Below are 19,213 nucleotides of genomic sequence, written 5' to 3' on the forward strand. Positions count from 1 at the left end.
CCAAAAAAATATTGTGTGAACGCCACACAGGAGTGTGCTTGGCCGTGTGCGAGACACAACCGTGTGTCTGACGAAGGTGCGACCGTGCGCAATACAAGGTCATGTGATGGTGTGGGTGTGGACGTGTAGGCCATATGGACTAGGCCAATTTAGACGTGTGGGCCTACATGGGCAGGTTACATGGACGTGTGAGTTTGGGCCAAGTCGTGTGGGCCACATGGGTGAGGTAAATCTTGGCGTGTGGGCCACATGGGCGTGTGGGCCCACACGAACATGGGGGTCTATAATTTTGAAATTTTCCCTAGGGTCGCACGGGTAGTTCTGATCGACTATGGGCCTACCGTAGGGTCGCATGAGTCGTTCCGATTGACTATGGGCCTACCGTAGGGTCGGTAAGGGCTAACCAAACCCTAGGTTATGTGATCTGATATTCTGATGGTTGTTCCGAGTAGGACACTGTTATGCATGCCTGTTTATTATGTTATATATGTATATCTGATATCTGCAGGCGATGTTAAGCATGATATTCATATATCTGTATCTATAATTATGTTTGGGGTGAGATTTGCATATGTGGAGGAAGTATTCTGTATGGCAACCTTCGCCTATATTCTGGTAGTTTGGCTGCATATTATCTGATACGTGTCGTAATGACACAATATGGTGTGTAGGGTTGGGTGGGTGTTTTTAACCCCAAGTGGTGTGATAGGATGGTCGAAGTTGGTGTGTAGAGGATGGGGGTAGGATTCTGTATATCTGTATCTGCATTTGTAACTTTATCCGTATCTGTACCTGGAAAGGACTTGTGTCCAAATCTGAATCTGTCTGTGTACGTGTTTTCTGTATGTTCAGCATGTCTATTTTTGTAGGGTTACACACTGAGTTTACGAAAACTCACATCTGTTTGTCTGTTCTGTTCAAGTAATCCACAGACTTAGGCAGATCGGTGTGGTAGAGTCTCTCAGTGACTACAAATCTGTGAATTGACTATTAATTTGGTTTATTTTTAATTAAGGTTAAATTTTGGGAGTTTTGTAATTAACGGACTCTCTAGACTATTTGGCTATTTTGAATTTAGACTATTGATTTGATTCTTGATTTGCGATGGATGGCTAAAAACATGTTTTTACTAAAACAAAAGTCTTCTAAAAACACAAATGAGATTTTCTTTTAAGATATAACGATTTTTAAGACTTCCGCTGTAGACTATGTTTTAGCAAATGAACTGAGTAAATAACGCTTTTAGTAATAATTATAAAACATGGATGATTTTTCAAACAACTTTACAAAGCTTTATCGAAATGACACGATTTTCAAACCCTTTTTTTGTGACACCACCAGATTCGACCATAACGTCTAGGCCGGGTTTGGGGTGTTACAATAATTGTTAGTGGGATCTAATGGCCTAGATCAAGCCCTCTCACTAACCAAATTTTTGCTATGACAAAATTATTTTTAAGGCCTCGACATAAATACCACTTAGGTTCCTCACCAATTGTTCCTTCATTTCAACAATTTAGTCCCTGTGCTATTTAAATATTTTTCTGATAATTCATTTAATAATATACTTAATAATTTTATTTTCCAACACTAATCTCATCTTCAAAATTTTTTTTAAAAGATTCAAAATTGAACTTGAATTTTTCGTTTCCATTGAAAACCTATTATCACAACATTTGAGTTGATTTTTTAAGATTTTTTAAAAATTATTAAGTGATTTATGATGGAGTTTATCCTTAACTTTAAAAATTATTATTCATACAAGTTCAAGTTTTAAAAAATATATTATAAGCACGAGCACGTGTGAGTGTTGAGATAGTTATGGCAAAAAAATTATAAAATTATATTATAAAAAATAATTTATGTGTTATAAAAAGTATTATAATGTACTTATTTATAAAAAGTTAATGCTAAAAAGTATTGACATAACTTATTTGCGTTTTGATAACTCTTGAAAAGAGTTATATTTCAGGCCTCTAGATTAAATTAATTATTTAGAATTAAGTAAATATGTTTGCATTTTTAGGATATTTTTAGAATATTGCATAACAAAACTTGGACTGTGCTATAAATGTCATTATTTGTTACTGGGGAAGAAATGTGTTGGTTATTGTTGGCAACAGGTACAGGATGAATAAGAGAAGAGAGAAAGGATAAAGAAAATTACGGAAGTGAAATATTGTCATGGCAAAATGTTGGTTAGATTGCCAGCAAGAATGCCATGGCAATTCTAGGAAGATGACACAGCATTCAGTTTATGTCACTCTTAGCCAACTATACTTGTACCAAATAAACCACCCGAAAAAAGAGGAAGCAAAAGGGTGTGCTGTAACACCCTTTACTCGAGACCGTCACCGAAATCGAGTACGAGATGTTACATTTAGTGGTATCAGAGCCAGGTTTAGTCGATTCTCAGACTAACGTAGCGAGTGTAATAGACTATCTATACATGCCATAATTGAATAATGATAGTGTGACGACTCCTGACATCTTAAAATGTTTTTTTATAGTAATGGATTCTAACCGAGATACAGTTGATGATGCTCAAAGTAATGTGCCTGTTGAAAGTCGACCCAAGACTCAGGGTCAATGAGATGAGGCTCGAGAAGCTTTTCTCCAAATGATGAACCATTGGTACACTGAGTTTGTTAGAACTAATCCTAATGCTCAACCTCCTCCGCCCCCTCCTATTCCTCAAGTTGTTCCCATAGCTCCTCAACAAACTGAAGTGTTAAGATTGTCAAAGCCTCCAGTGGACAAAATTCGAAAGTATGGAGCCGAAGAGTTTCGAGCTAATGTAAATGATGATCCTGAAAGATCAGAGTTCTGGCTTGATAATACCATCAGAGTGTTAGATGAATTATCTTGTACTCTAGAAGAAAGTCTCAAATGTGCTATCTCATTGTTGAGGGATTCAGCTTATAATTGGTGGAAAACTTTAGTGTCAGTAGTGTCTAAAGAGAAAGTTACATGGGATTTCTTTCAAGAAGAATTCCGGAAAAAGTATATGAGTCAGCGTTTCATTGATCAAAAGTGAAAAGAGTTTCTTGAATTGAAACAAGGGCGCATGACGGTAGCTGAATATGAACGAGAATTTGTCAAATTAAGCAAGTATGCCCAAGAGTGTGTATCTAATGAAGCTACATTGTGCAAAAGGTTTGAAGATGGATTAAACGAGGATATCCGATTGCTAGTGGGAATTCTTGAAATTAAAGAGTTAGTGGTACTAGTTGAAAGAGCTATCAAGGCTGAAAAATTGAGCAAAGAGAAAAGAAAGGTGGAAAGTGAAGCAAGCGATGCAAGAAAAAGATCAATGGGCAAGTCATTTCAGTCTCAAGCGAAGAAGTCTAGAGAAATGAATACTCGATCGAATGTTTCTAGTGTGAATTTTCAAAGAGATCGAGGAATACAATATTCAAGTTCTAAAGCTCAGGCGACTTCTATGGCAAGTGTAGGTAGTGTTAAACCTACTAGACCGGAATGTCAACATTGTGGAAAACGACATTTGGGGGAGTGTTATTTAATCAGCCAAGCATGTTTTAAATGTGGATCTCAAGATCATTTTGTGAAAGATTGTCCAGAAAGAGAAGAGATAGAAAAGTTTCAGAATGTGAGATCGAGCAGTGTGACTATTAAAGGAAAACCACCGAGAAATATGGGGGCTGGAACTAGTGGTAGAGGTGTAACAAAAGACACTACTGTAAGATCTGAAGCGAGAGCTCCAGCGAGAGCTTATGCCATTCGAGCTAGAAAGGAAGCATCTTCTCCTGATGTGATCACTGGTATATTTTCTCTTTACGACACTAATGTTCTTGCATTGATTGATCCTGGTTCTACTCACTCGTATGTATGCATGAATTTAGTGTCTGATAAGAATTTGTGTGTTGAATTGACTGAGTATGTGATTAAAGTGTCGAATCCTTTAGGCAAGCATGTGATAGTTGATAAAATATGCAAAAATTCTCCTTTAATGATACAAGGTCAGTGTTTCCCTGCCAACTTGATGTTGTTTCTATTTGATGAATTTGATGTTATTTTGGGAATGGATTGGTTGACATTACATCAGGCCAAGATAGATTGTAGTCAGAAAATTTTTGAGTTGAAGTGTAGTAGTGGTAAAGTTCTTCGGGTTGAAACAGATAAGTCAAATGTGATGCCAATTGTGATTTCTGCCATGTCTGCTCAGAAATGTTTGAAAAATGGTTGTGAAGCATATCTTGCTTATGTGTTGAATACAAAAGTGTCTGAAATAAAGATCGAATCAGTGCCAGTGGTATGTGAATATTTAGATGTGTTCCTAGAAGAGTTGTCAAGTTTGCTTCCGATTAGAGAAGTAGAGTTTGGTATTGAAGTAATGCCAGGTACTGCTCCAATATCGATTGCTCCTTACAGAATGGCACCAACTGAATTAAAAGAATTAACAGTGCAATTACAAGAGTTGACGGATAAAGGATTCGTAAGACCAAGTTATTCTCCGTGGGGTGCTCCCGTGCTATTTGTGAAGAAAAAGGATGGGACATTGAGATTGTGTATTGATTATCGTCAATTTAACAAAGTGACAGTAAAGAATAAGTATCCATTGCCCCGAATAGATGACTTGTTTGATCAGTTAAAGAATGCCACAGTGTTTTCCAAAATTGATTTGAGATCCGGATATTACCAATTGAGGGTTAAAGAGTCAGATGTGCCAAAGACTGCTTTCAGAACCCGGTATGGTCACTATGAGTTTCTTGTAATGCCTTTTGGTCTGACTAATGCTCCAACTATTTTTATGAATTTGATGAGTCGGATTTTTCGGCCCTATTTGGATAAATTTGTGGTGGTGTTTATAGATGATATTCTTATTTATTCCCGAAGTGAAGCTGAGCACGCCGAACATTTAAGAATTATGCTACAGACTCTGCGAGAAAAGAAATTGTTTGCTAAATTTAACAAAAGTGAATTTTGGCTTAGTGAAGTTGGATTTTTGGGACATGTTGTCTCGGGAGATGGCATTTGAGTGGATCCGAATAAGATATCAGCAATAGTTGAATGGAAGCCTCCAAGAAATGTATCTGAAGTTAAGAGTTTTCTGGGCTTAGCGGGTTATTACCGTCGATTCGTAGAAGGTTTTTTGATGATAGCTTCACCGATGACAAAATTGTTGCAAAAAGATGTTAAGTTCGAATGGACCGAGGAGTGTCAACAAAGTTTTGAGAAATTAAAGAAGTGTTTAATTGAGGCACCAGTGTTAGTGCAACCTGAGTCAGGAAAGGAATTTGTTGTTTATAGTGACGCGTCGTTAAATGGGCTCGGATGTGTATTGATGCAAGAAGGAAAAGTAATAGCGTATGCTTCTCGACAATTGAAACCGCATGAACAAAATTATCGTACCCATGATTTAGAGTTGGCTGCTATTGTATTTGCTTTGAAGATTTGGCGTCATTATTTATATGGTGAGAAATGCGTGTTTTCACAGATCATAAAAGTTTGAAATATGTTATGACACAAAAAGATCTGAATTTGCGGCAACGAAGATGGTTGGAATTGATGAAAGATTATGAACTTGTGATAGATTATCATCCGGGAAAAGCCAATATAGTTGCTGATGCTTTGAGCAGAAAGTCTCTCTTTGCTTTGAGAGCTTTGAATACAAGATTAACATTGACAGAAGGTGGATCATTACTTGCAGAGTTAAAAGCTAGACCATTGTTTCTTCAAGAAATTTGTGAGGCTCAGAAAGTGGATAATGAATTGCAAAGAAGAAAGACTCAGTGTGCAATGGACAATAATTCTGATTTTCAAATTGATTCAGATGGATGTTTAATGTTTCGTGACAGAATATGTGTTCCGAAAAATGTTGATTTAGTTCAGAAAATTTTGCAGGAAGCACATGATAGTCGTTTAGCAGTTCACCCCAGTAGTGTAAAAATGTACAATGATTTGAAGAAATTATATTGGTGGCCGGGTATGAAACGGGATATCTCCGAGTATGTGACAAAGTGTTTTGTGTGCCAACAAGTAAAAGCTGAACACCAAGTACCTTCAGGGTTACTTCAACCTATTATGGTGCCCGAGTGGAAGTGGGATAGAATTACTATGGATTTTGTTTCCGAATTGCCATTGTCACCGAAAAAGAAAGACTCAATTTGGGTTATAGTTGATCGATTGACTAAGTCGGCTCATTTCATTCCTGTGCGAATGAGTTTTTCACTTGACAAGTTAGCTGAATTGTATATTGCTGAGATAGTCCGATTACATGGTGTGCCTATGTCTATTATATCTGATAGAGATCCACGATTTACTTCAAGGTTGTGGAAGAAATTACAAGAAGCATTGGGTACTAAATTGAATTTTAGTACAGCATTTCATCCCCAAACCGATGGACAGTCTGAAAGAGTAATTCAAATACTCGAAGACATGTTGAGATGTTGTGTACTGGAATTTGAAGGTAATTGGGAAAGATATTTACCTTTGGTGGAATTTGCTTATAGTAATAGTTATCAATCGAGCATAAAAATGGCACCTTATGAAGCGTTGTATGGACGAAAGTGTCGGACTCCATTATATTGGACTGAACTTAATGAAAATCAGTTACATGGAGTTGATTTGGTAAAAGAAACCGAAGAAAAAGTGAAGGTAATCCGTGATTGTTTGAAAGCTGCATCGGATCGACAGAAGTCGTATGCGGATTTGAAAAGAAAAGAGATTGAGTTTCAAGTGGGTGATAAAGTATTTTTGAAAGTTTCTCCATGGAAGAAAATTCTGAGATTTGGCCGTAAAGGTAAATTAAGTCCAAGATTTATTGGTCCGTATGAAGTGATAGAAAGAATTGGTGCAGTGGCTTATCGATTGTCTTTACCACCGGAATTGGAAAGAATTCATAATGTGTTTCATGTTTCTATGTTGAGGCGATATCGATCGGACCCATCGCATGTGATTTCACCGACTGAAGTGGAAATTTGATCGGATATGACATACGAAGAAGAGCCGATTCGAATCTTAGCACGGGAAGTAAAACAGTTGAGAAACAAAGAAATTGCTTTAGTGAAAGTGTTATGGCAACGACATGGAATGGAAGAGGCAACATGGGAAACCGAGGAGGCTATGAGGAAACAATATCCCAACTTATTCATTGGTAAGATTTTCGGGGACGAAAATCCCTAAGGGGGGAGAATTGTGATAGCCCGAAATAGGGCCTAATCGGAATAGTGGTTTCGTAACCACAAATCCGAAGTGAAATAGTTTAATTTTATAAATTTTTATTAGTTACTGATTGATTGAAATATTGTGAAAATATGAATAGAAAATTTTAATGATTTAGTGCCTAATTGAATTTTTAGGACTAAATTGAGAAAAATGCAAAGTGTGTCTAATTAGTGATTAAATGACTTAATTGAATTATTGTATGAAATTGGAAGTGTTTATGTGGCAATTAGACCATAAATTAGTGATATGGACACAAAAGGGTAATTCTAGAAAAATATCTAAGTAATGGGTCAAGGGCATTTTTGTCCAAATTGAGTAAAAGACAAAATAAAGTGAAAATAAGTGTCCATCTTCTTCAAAATCAGACGTTTGCTGCCAAAAAAATTCATGTCACCATAGCTAGGGTTCTTGATCTTCCTAAGCTCAATTGTAAGTGATTTCTTGTCCCGTTTTTAATTATTTCGTATTTTTATGCTTATTGATGCTTGAATGTCATGTTTCTACCATTTAATTTAAATGAAATTAAAGTTTAAAAATTGACCCATTCATGATATAATTGTAAATTGATTAGTGATGTTAGATAATGAATGTTTGAAGTGTTAATTACAAGTTTTACTAGATGAATTTCAATGAAAATGTTGAAAAAGGGCGAAATTGTGAAAGATGTAAAGTGTGCATAAAGTTGTGATTTTGTGAAATTGAGGGCTGTTATGAGCATGAAATATGATTTAGTGAAGTTTGAAATTTAAGAATTTAGTGAATTTTATTTTTACGAGCTTAGGGACAAAAGTGGAATTTTTGAAAAGTTTTGGGGAAAAATGTAAATTTGCCAAAATGTTGTGTATGAATTGTATTTGAATGGAATATTGATAAAATGTATTAAATTGTGTTAATATAGATCAAGAAAGAAGAAATAGTGAAAGTGATCGGGGAAAAGAGAAAGTTATCGACAAAATTACAAAAATAGTTGTTTTGCATCCGAGGTAAGTTACGTGTAAATAATAGTTATATTTTTATAAATTGTGAATTATGTTTGATATGTGAATTAATATTCAATGTGGAAGGAATATTATTCATGAATTATTCAAGTGTTAAAGTGTTGAAAATAAAGTGTTAAGTGTAAATTCCCGGTTGAACTTAGGAATAGAAGTGGATACAAGTGACATGTCACTAGAGATCAGTGTTACAGTGTTACAATGAGTCTCGGGTGCTGGGTGATCTAGCATGTGTTGCAGACACCTGACAGCTTGTGTGAGCAGGCCCATGGACATTTCCAGTGTTATTGATCAGTGGTAGCTTCGGCTACGTTTCAGTGGTAGCTTCGGCTACATAACAGTGGTAGCTTCGGCTACATTTCAGTGGTAGCTTCGGCTACATAACAGTGGTAGCTTTGGCTACATATCAGTGTTGCACTTATGTGCTAAATCTCTACGTATCTGTGTATATTCCGAGTGTTCAACGGGATTAATGATGGGTTAAAGTGAATATGAAATGAAGTGTGTATGCAGGTACAATTGAAAGAATTGAGCATATGTTATAAATGTTAAGTGTGAAAATGTATATGCAAGTGAATTGGTAAGATTGTGCATGTGTAAGTGATTGAAATTGCTAAGAAATGTTTTGATTAGTTATATGTTAAAAGTGTTAATTATTAAATGAGTAATTATTGTTTACATGTAACTTACTAAGCTATTTATAGCTTACACCTTTCTTTTTTTCCTTTGTTTTATAGTGATTTGAACTTGATCGAATTGAGGATCGTCGGAGCTCGTATCACACTATCATAATCATCTCGGTATTATGTGCTTTTCAAAATGTTTAAACTATGGCATGTATAGAGTCTTAATCATTTTGAGCATGTTCAAATGATATGGCTAAGATTAGCTATTGAAATAGTTAGTAAAAATTATGTTTTGGGTGTTATGTATGTTAAATGGTAACTAATTCAAAGAAGCAGTTTCTTTGACAGCAGCAGTGACGTGAATGTGAAAAATCACCATAAATAGTAGAAATGGAATTAGAGAGTGAATTATATATTGAATTAAATATTATCAATTCTATTTTTATATGAAAGAAACGGTGTAGGCAAAGGAATTCTGTATTTTGAGATATTTGAATTTTAGTGAGACAGAGTCAGAATGGTTTTTGAAGTCCCCTGTTCTGACTTTGGAAAATCATTATAAATTGTACAGAAATAATTATGGATCATAATTTATATGTATAGATTTCTTAGTGAGTCTATTTTCAAAAGAAACAAACGATAACCTTATATAAATTCTGTGCAATGAGATAATTTATTTTTAGTGCCAAGAGGTCAGACCTGTCGAGCTGTGAAATAGGGGATACTTTAATGAATAAACTGTACTAATTGGCTGAGTAAAAAATTCTGAAAATTTTATGGTAAGTAGGAATATGAGTCTAGTTTCAGGGAAAATTTACGGATTTAAATTTAGAGTTTCATAACTTGAGTTATAATTAAATTAGTGACAGTCACGCAGGTGGACAGTTTTGTTGTGAACAGTGAATTTAATTTTAAAAGCAAATTTTTATGCTCCGAATTGGTAAGTTAAATTGGATAACATCTCGTACTCGATTCCGGTGACGGTCTCGAGTAAGGGGTGTTACATGTGCTGAAAGGGATAGACCTACCCTATAAAGGAGGAAAGAGAAAAGAAAAGAGGGGACGAGGATTTTGGGGAGAGAGGAATTGGAGAGAAATTTTCTCTACACTGAATTCTTGTGGAAAATTTTAGAGAAAAGAGATGAGAGGGTAGCAGCTTATAGAGCAAAAATCATAGACTTCAGGAAGGGGAAGAGAAATCTGCCCTGGGTTTTGCATCAAATTTTGGCATTAAAGTGAAAGCTGGAGTAGCGCGAGCTTCTTGCAGTTCTGCCTTTATTTTCTGATTTGAACTTTATGATTTGTAAACTTGAATGATGATGTTAAATGGTTTTATTTTGGATTTGAATGTCCAATCCATGAGCTAAATCTCATTGGGTTAGAATTATTTAGGTGAATTTTTACTATATATCTTTAATGCCCATGGTCTGATTGAGTAGATTACTGTTTCATTCAGTTTGTGATTATTTTAAATGCATGCATGTAAGCTCTAGACATAGATGATTGTGTGGTATGTTGTTAGATTTGATTTAATTTTGAAAAGATTAAATAACTTGGATTCTTATCTGTTGATACAGGCGAGTATTCAAAAGATAATTTGCAGCACTCTAGACGTAGAAGTTGCGAGCTGTACAGGAAAAGAAAGAACAGTCTAGATATCATTCTTGAGTTGAATGGTCAAGATTTTTCCATGGCATTATTATGATATAAAAATAAAACCTGAGTAATTCTAACATTTATCATTCAACAATACAAATCGTCCCCACTTATTTTCTTTGAGAATTGCCACAACATTTCAATTGTCCTAGCATCTTTCATTCATAATTGATTTTATTATTCCATTCATTAATTCTCTTCATCAATTTGTCATCTGTTTCTTTTGCATAGTTTAGTTAGTGAAATTCATAGTAATAGCATAACCATTTTTAAATCATTTCCGATCCTTGTGGAGACAATACTCTCTCATCACTTTATTACTTGATTCAATGTGTATACTTGCACATTCGCATTACACATTCACACGCGACACGTGTCCATGTTATATATTATAAAAATAATGAACATATTTATAAAAAAATATATAATTTTTGTCATAACTTATTTACAAAAAAAATAACTTTCTAAAATTATGACAAAAATTATATTATTTATAAAATAATGTTACTTTATAAAACTTTTTTTTATAAATGTTATATATTATAAATTTTATATTATTTTTAACATTATTTGTCACACCTAAATTTTTTGATAAAAAACTTGGACATATTGGATTGGCGACCTTGAGTTATTTTATATGTTTTAATTAGATCCTACAAAATCTTGTGTGTATCGAATTGTAAAATTTGGTGGATGAATTGGGAATTAATGATGATATTCAATTTCTTGAGAGGCCTGTTGAGAAATAATGGATTGTTTTCAATATTTTATTTTAATCTTGAATTAGTGCTTGCATGAAAAGGGTTGAACGGTCAATAAGAGAATGACTATTTAAGGAGGGAAAGAAATGGGGTGAACACATTTTTCTTTTCCTTCTCGCAACTTCTTTTCAATTATCATCTTCTCTCTGGATTTTTTTGGAACAAGAGATAGATGAATGAAGGGATCAAGCTACATGTTAGAAATGGAAAAAAATATATGTATTCATAGCAAAGTAGTTAAATCAAATGCGAATTTTGTGAATTGGTAACGTTCCTATACTTTTCCGTGTCTTGTGATTTTGAAAGAAAGAAATAGACTACGACATCCGACTAAATGTTGGTTGTGGATTGTAAGGAAAGAAGCATGTTAAGTAAAGAATTTACTCTAGATGTTGTTAGAATTCGATTGCCTTACTCATAAATGTCTCATGGTTGGTCCTATATGGTTGTTATTGTTTAGTCGGCGAAGATGGAGAATGGCCAAACGACAAGGGGAAAGTCAAGCTAGTAGGTGATGAGTCCTTAAGGTGTTTTGCCGGTGAGTTCCTAAACTCAAATCTTCAGTGTTTGTCTTATATACCTTTTTACTGTGTTGTTTTGGTTATGTGTTATGCTTATGAGGAAGTGATACATTGTCATGGTAAAGTTACCAAAATTGTGGATGTATGTTACGAGATAATGTGCATGTTGTTGTAAGCTCAAGTTTTAGTGTATGATGATATCTAATTTGTCTGCCAGTTACCTTGCATATCTGTGGTTTTGATAAGTTTTCTGTTGATGCATGCTTAATTGGTGTTCAAATGCATGCCCTATTATAAGCATAAGTTTGTTGTATTGATAAGTAGTTTCTGGGTAAATTACTATTTAGGATATATTGCTGAATGCTTGATATATGTTATTTTGATTAAAATAAATGATGTGGAGTAAAGAGGGATGTAATGATGGATGAATGAATAAGATGTCATGTTGTGCACATTCTACCACATAAGTCTAGTGAATCGTCATAGCTTGAATATGCCTATGGCCATGGGACTTGCATACATACATGAGGCTTAGCGCCTAAGACATATACAAATAAGTACGAGATATAATTAGTTTGTTTGATAATAGTAAATTTAGATTTTTTACAAAAAAATTAAAATAAAAGTTAAAAGATAAAATTTGAATATTATTATTTTTAATAAAATGAAGAAATAACTTGTTTTAAAAATAAGATTTGAAAAATAAAACGAATTTAATATTCTTCACATTAAGTGATAAGTAGCTATTTACTTATCATATCCAACATTTTTTGTTGAAAATTTTATGTTAAGTAAAAAGCTAATAAGATTATCAAACACAAATAATAATAAAAGAAGTAGTAAATGTTGAAAATTTTATTTTCAATGAAATAAAAATTTATTTTGAATGTCTTATCAAAACAACCTAAGTTAACAAAAAATGTGATTCATGCTATACTAATACTTTGAGAGCTCAATTATAATATTTTAAAGTTTATAGATAAATTCAAAACATGAGTGATAGTTTGGGGATGTTTGATGAAATTAACCTAAAAGATTCCCAAAACCTTTTACTAAGTAACTAAAATGATTATAATTTATGAAATTTCCCACATGCTCCCTTCTCAATCGAGTACATGCAGTGGCTATACTCGCGAGAGTAGGTTTAATACGGTCCCCTCATTTAATGTAGCACTGTAGAAGGGTCTCTCTCTGCTTCTCATTTCCCTCCATTCCCCATATATACAAGAGGCCTGGCCATTTTTCCCCTCTCCTCTCCTCTCCATCTTCAAATTTCTCTCTCTTTCTATATTTTTTCTTTCTGCTAATAATTACTTTTGTCACCAGCGGCGTCGGAAGACAGGAAAACACCGGTGTTGTTTGAAATGGCAGCTTCGAGAATGGATCTGGACGGGAGACCAATAAAGCCAATTACGATATGCATGATTGGAGCGGGAGGCTTCATTGGCTCTCACCTCTGCGAGAAATTAATGTCGGAAACGCCGCACAAGGTGCTCGCCTTGGACGTTTACAATGACAAGATTAAGCACCTCCTCGAGCCTGACTCTCTCCCTTGGGCTGGCCGTATCCAGTTCCACCGACTTAACATCAAGCACGATTCTAGGCTTGAAGGCCTCATCAAGATGGCAGATCTCGTAATTTCTTCCATTTCTTGCTATTTTCTTACTTTCTCAAAAACAATTGCTGGAGATCAAGGATTTTTTTTCTCTTTATTTCTGTCTAAAATGCTTTCATGTTTTTGTTTGTTCGTTTCTTTAGTGTTTTCTTTGGATTTAATTTCTTAGATCTGGTTAAATTCTGTGTAACTTTAATTTTTTTGTTGAGCTAATTTATCTCATTGTGTTCTCTAGGATTTAGTTTTTTTTTACTGATTTGTTAGTTTTTTTTATATTAAAAGAACTTTTTTACTTGATTTATGTTGACTAATTTAGTTGTTATTGTTTTTGCGACAATACAGACGATAAATCTTGCGGCGATCTGTACTCCGGCAGATTATAATACACGCCCGCTCGATACGATTTACAGCAATTTTATTGATGCACTTCCTGTGGTAAGCAGTTCTTTTATAACGGTTTCATTCTTTCATTCTTTTTTTTTTTTCATTTTAGTTGCTTGATATTGATGAGCTGAGAGATCTGATAAGCGTCTCTTTTTATAACGGTTTTTTTTTTATATTGATGCGAGTGAGGAGGGATTTGATAGTTATTGATGCTTTCGAGATCGAAATTGAAATTAATGTTGTCTTTTTATGTGGATTTATGGTTTGGTAGGTGAAATACTGTTCAGAGAACAACAAGCGTCTCATTCATTTCTCGACTTGTGAAGTGTATGGTAAAACCATCCAAAGCTTTCTGCCTAAAGATTCTCCTCTCCGTCAGGTAACCTTTCGCTGTCTCTATTCTTCATCACTTATATTGAGTATCCTCAAAAGGAAGAAGCTATATCTATAATTTGTTTTTTAACTGGGTGACATGTATGGTATAGTGATATGTTGGTGGTATACATATATTTGAGCTTTTAATATTTTCTGGAAGTTTTTTCTCCTATAGTCAACAAACATCACAAAGGCTTGGGGTTGGAAGGGTGAGGGCGAGGTTATGTTGTTGATGTAATAACAATTTATTGTAGTAGTAAAATGAGTGGTTCATAGCAAGATATGCGGCTTTTATAAATTAGATTTCATTTGAAGTTTTTAGAAAGTTGTCTTTCCTTGCTGGTGGACCTGTTAAATGCTGAATAATAGGCTAGAAAAGCCTCAAGCCTTGCGAATTATTTATCCCATTCCAATTGTTGATATGCCTGTTTTAGGCTGCTAATTTTTGTTGAATATAAATTGTGTTTTCCTTTTTTTTGTTAGTCGTGTTTACTGTACAACTTTAGCTCTAGGAAGATATCTTGCATCGGTTTTAGTTGTAATTGTAGTATATATGCAGGCGTTTTATAAGCTCTTTTGTTTATCCAGTTGCTTCACGTGGGAAATGTTAAAACTAGGTCGTTTACTATTTGAATTTTGTTCTTAAGCAAGCTGTATTCCTTTGTGCACAGATTTTATGCTTCTCTTAATTCACAGAGATGCTGAAATTGGTTTGATGATGTTTCTCATTTTGTTTCTTTGTGGTCTTGGTCCTTTTTCCCTTTTGTATTTTGAGTTGACACTATTGTGTTCTTTGTTTATGAAGTTTAGAATCTTTGTCACTCTCTGCAATTCATGTTATAGGATCCTGCCTACTATGTTCTTAAGGAAGATGTCTCGCCCTGCATTTTTGGCTCTATTGAGAAGCAGAGGTGGTCGTATGCATGTGCGAAGCAGTTGATTGAGAGGCTCATTTATGGTTAGCATCATTTTTAATGATCTGGCCCCTGTTGAGATGCTTTGAACAGGATTTACTGACTTCTCTTCTTATTTATCCCAGCTGAGGGAGCAGAGAATGGCCTCGAGTTCACCATTGTGAGGCCATTTAACTGGATTGGACCAAGGATGGACTTCATTCCCGGCATTGATGGTCCAAGTGAGGGAGTTCCAAGAGTTCTAGCGTGCTTTAGTAATGTATGTCGAACTTGTTTCACGGTTGTAGAGAATATCCTAGAGGCCGTCTAGAATCACTTTTTGATGTTATGACAATCTTAGCTCTAATGGTTTTTTTTTTGGGGGGGGGGGTGGGGGGGCAGAATCTCCTTCGCCGTGAGCCACTTAAGCTTGTTGATGGTGGCCAATCTCAGAGAACTTTTGTTTACATAAAGGATGCTATTGAAGCTGTTCTGTTGATGATTGTCTGTATTAACTCTCCTCTCTCCCTTTTCCTCATCCCCATATCGGCTCAACTACAGAAAGTAACTAAGCTAAGTGGTATCTTCTTTACAGGAAAACCCAGGCAGGGCCAATGGTCACATTTTCAATGTGGGTAACCCGAACAATGAAGTTACAGTTAGGCAACTTGCTGAAATGATGACTAAGGTGAAGGACATGATTGATGCTATATAGTTTATTTAATTCATATCTTCATTAATATGTTTATGGTGATTGATCATCACACACGGTTTGTAACTGTATATGTTTCGGATTCCTCAGGTCTATACCAAGGTTAGTGGAGAATCTGCACTGGAGACTCCAACAATTGACGTCAGCTCCAAGGAATTTTATGGCGAGGGATACGATGATAGTGACAAGAGAATTCCAGACATGACCATAATAAATAAACAACTTGGTATTCTCTTGCTTCCTTCCTTGCTTATATTCTCACTATCTTTAATTTCAAATGTTGGAGCATCTGATTTAAAGTAATAACGTCGCATTAGGTTGGAACCCCAAGACATCGCTTTGGGACTTGCTTGAATCTACACTGACCTACCAACACAGGACTTATGCTGAAGCTATTAAGAAGTCGATGGCAAAACCTACTTCATCCTAAGTAAGCAAACGAACAAACAAAAATTTTAAAGATTTGCCTAAGCAAGGACTCGCATAAAATGTGCTTTATTCGCAAATGTTTCAATTTCTTTTATACTTTCATTTAGGAAGTCTTAAATATATACATATCCAGTTGTTTTTTTTTGTTATATGCCAAATATTATTTGTTGTCTTTCCTTGTGTTGATAGCTCACTGTTAGCTATGTTCTCAGTATGGAATTATGTGGAGACATTATTAGATTTCTATTAGGGAACGATATTTTTTTATTACATTATATTTATTCCAATAGTGTATTGGGATTTGGCACGTTGAGAGGGGGGGGGGTACTAGGGGCTTATCCTACATGTTGTCTCTCGGCTCTCGTGGGTTGTCTTACACTCTATTATTATTTTTATATAACGTAATTTTATTGTTAAATTGTTTTGCCTTATCCATTTAATCACATTACCTGTTTATTTTAAATAATTGGTTTGCTTTTATATATTTTAAAAAACGGTAAGCTAAGGAACATGAAATTTTGGGTTTTTTTTTTTCTATTTAACTGGAAGAACGAAATACATATTATGATTAATTAGTTAGATTTTCAGAAGTAAAAAAATTAACTTGGGCCAATGAGGCTTTGGTTTGATGGTTAAGGTGGAAGTCCTGAGTCTGTGAGACTGCGCGCATTTGCAAACTTCACTTTGTGTGGGTTTTCTCATATTTTTCATTCGGTGCTTTGTGCTGAGTTGATTTTACACGTGTGGGTTTTTGTATTTGTTCTTTGCACAGCACATTGTGCACGAATTATGCTGTCTAAAAAAATATGAACTTGTGGGTTTTTTTTCGTATATATGAAATGTAAAATTTTATTGAAATAGCTTTGAGTATGAAATTATTTATTAAAACGTACGGAGTTTAACAGTGCTTAGGGTGAATTGACTTTCATGGAAGTTAGTTACTGAAATTATCGACTTTGAAGTGGGTTTCTATAGGTGTCAATTTCACTATTCTTTTTCCTTTTCAATTTTCATGCACTTTCGCGTGAAGCTTGTATTTTGTTGATCGGTCAACACACAGGTTCTTTGTAGAGTGATATTTGAAATTTTATACAGAGATTCTTGAATTGATTAGAAGCATTAACTGAAATAAAAATCATTCGGAATTGAAAAGGAAATTCTCTTTTGTTTCTTAAAATAATAAGAGCTATTATATAACTCTGCATTACAAACTAGAAACTGCGTCATCTTCTTACAGTACCTTATAGTTTCTTGGAGTTTGTTGTGTTAGTTGCCAAGTTAATTTTTATGGGAACTCTTTGAGTTGCGTGGTTTCATAGTAACACTCTTATTTTGATAAACACTCGCTCTTTGTAAGTAATTTATTATTCTTTAATTTTTGGGTAAAAATATCGTGGAGAAAAACCGTTCATTGCTACGAGAAATGTTCAGGTGCCAAGAAATCCGTTTTTCGTAGAAAGAGGTTGTTGGAATATTGTTTAGTTTAGCCTAGATATAAAATCTCAAGTTTCTTTCATTCTAGTTTCAGGGTTTTGTCCAAAGCCTCGATTATAGTGTTTGACATTGAAGGAAGAAAGAAAAAAGCTTTTACTTCGTTTTTTTTTTTAAATTTTTTGTGCTCGATGTTTATTACTAAGCTCGTTCAAAATTTGTCTTCTTTATCTTTTTTTTTTCTTTATTTCTTTGGTTTTGTTCAAAAACTAGGGTATTTTTGGGAAAAGATTCGTTTTCTTGGTTTCCCGGTTTCTATTTGTTTTATGGTAATAGATTGCTGGGATTAGATGCCTGAGTTTTATGGGTGAATATGAGGTTTTCTTGGTTTTTTGGGCAAGCATCAATAAGGATGGTAAAATCCGAATCATCTTCATTTTGAATGTAACAGATTTTTTTTAAAAAAAAAACAGTGGATGCGGAAGTGGGGTAAGGTGGATCTTTTCTTTTGGACAGGGTATAGATTTATTATGGTTATTGTTTGTCCCGTTCCATCCTACTATATAAATTTATCATTTATCTTTGTATATAAATAAATATTAAAAGGGTAAAAATGTAGTAACGTGAATTTTTTATATATTTTATGTTACTTTTTTTTTGAAAAATTATGTTTAAATATTTATTTGACTTTAAAAAAATTAAAAATATATAAAAATAAATAGTAAAAAATTAAATTGAGGTAGAGTGAGATAGAATGAGGTAAGGATGGATGCATTCAAAACCTATGGAGGTAATAGTAGTTTTTAAGATTTTACATCCATAGTTGAGTGTTGAAGCATTACCATTCTTAAGGATAAGATAGAATAGATAAATGACAGAAAATAAGAAAAGAAAAGAAAAAGAAAGCAAAAAAAAAAGTGAAAGAAAATGAGAAAATGAGAAAATATAAAAGAAAAAAGAATTGGATTATTTGTATTTTTGGAATAAAATCTGTGAGTTTATATTTTTATTTTATCATTTTTTATTCATTTTTTAAAATTATTTTTTAAAATTAAAAGGAATAAAAGAAAAAAAATTGTGAAAAGAAAAGAATAAATGAAAAAAAAAACAAAAAAAGAGCCTAAAAAGTATTGTCCATTTTTCAGCCATGCATTAGTAAATTTTGTGGCATCATGTGAAAGGAGTTCAGATCTCATATTTGGAAAAAAAAAATTCTTATTTAAGTTTTTTTATAAAATGGATCTAGATCGGGTTGTTAATAGGGCACGTTGGACTTTTAATAATCATCTTTTGGTGTTCTATAGGCTACAGGTAGGGGAAGATCCGGTTAAGGCACCATTACGATTCTCTACTTTTTGGGTGCAAATACATGACCTACTGTTGGGTTCGTTTTCAAAATCTGTTGCTAAGCAATGGAGTGATTTTGTTGGAGAATTTTTGGAGTATGATTCTAAAAGTTTGAGTAAGGGCTTACAAAGTGATGATCACTAAACTAACTATAAATATGATAAAGGCAAGTACACCTATCGAACAATAGTATAGCTATGGTGAGTAGAGAATATCGTATCCACAAGGATTAAAAGTATTAGTAATTATTATTTTTCTATTATTTAGCCGACAAATTGGA

At 34.1% G+C, this 19,213-nt stretch overlaps 1 protein-coding gene across 1 annotated transcript; it reads left to right on the plus strand.

Moving 5' to 3' along the window:
* The first annotated feature begins 12,857 nt into the window (after positions 1 to 12,857).
* Positions 12,858 to 16,425, plus strand: LOC107954162 (UDP-D-apiose/UDP-D-xylose synthase 2). Its single transcript, XM_041097577.1, has 9 exons — positions 12,858 to 13,381; positions 13,705 to 13,797; positions 14,018 to 14,125; positions 14,965 to 15,079; positions 15,161 to 15,294; positions 15,417 to 15,518; positions 15,610 to 15,702; positions 15,817 to 15,952; positions 16,044 to 16,425. Exons 1-9 carry the CDS (start codon positions 13,112 to 13,114, stop codon positions 16,154 to 16,156), a joined length of 1,164 nt encoding a protein of 387 aa, XP_040953511.1. The 5' UTR covers positions 12,858 to 13,111; the 3' UTR covers positions 16,157 to 16,425.
* The last annotated feature ends 2,788 nt before the right edge of the window (positions 16,426 to 19,213 follow it).

The sequence above is a fragment of the Gossypium hirsutum genome, chromosome D07 (assembly GCF_007990345.1).
Source record: "Gossypium hirsutum isolate 1008001.06 chromosome D07, Gossypium_hirsutum_v2.1, whole genome shotgun sequence".
Taxonomy (NCBI): Eukaryota; Viridiplantae; Streptophyta; class Magnoliopsida; order Malvales; family Malvaceae; genus Gossypium; species Gossypium hirsutum.

Bases quoted from the DNA above. Each gene is read 5' to 3' on its own strand.
- LOC107954162 (XM_041097577.1), top strand. From the start codon at position 13,112: ATGGCAGCTTCGAGAATGGATCTGGACGGGAGACCAATAAAGCCAATT. The intron at 13,798-14,017 runs GTAAGCAGTTCT...ATGGTTTGGTAG, and splicing joins TTATTGATGCACTTCCTGTG to GTGAAATACTGTTCAGAGAA. The intron at 14,126-14,964 runs GTAACCTTTCGC...TTCATGTTATAG, and splicing joins AAGATTCTCCTCTCCGTCAG to GATCCTGCCTACTATGTTCT.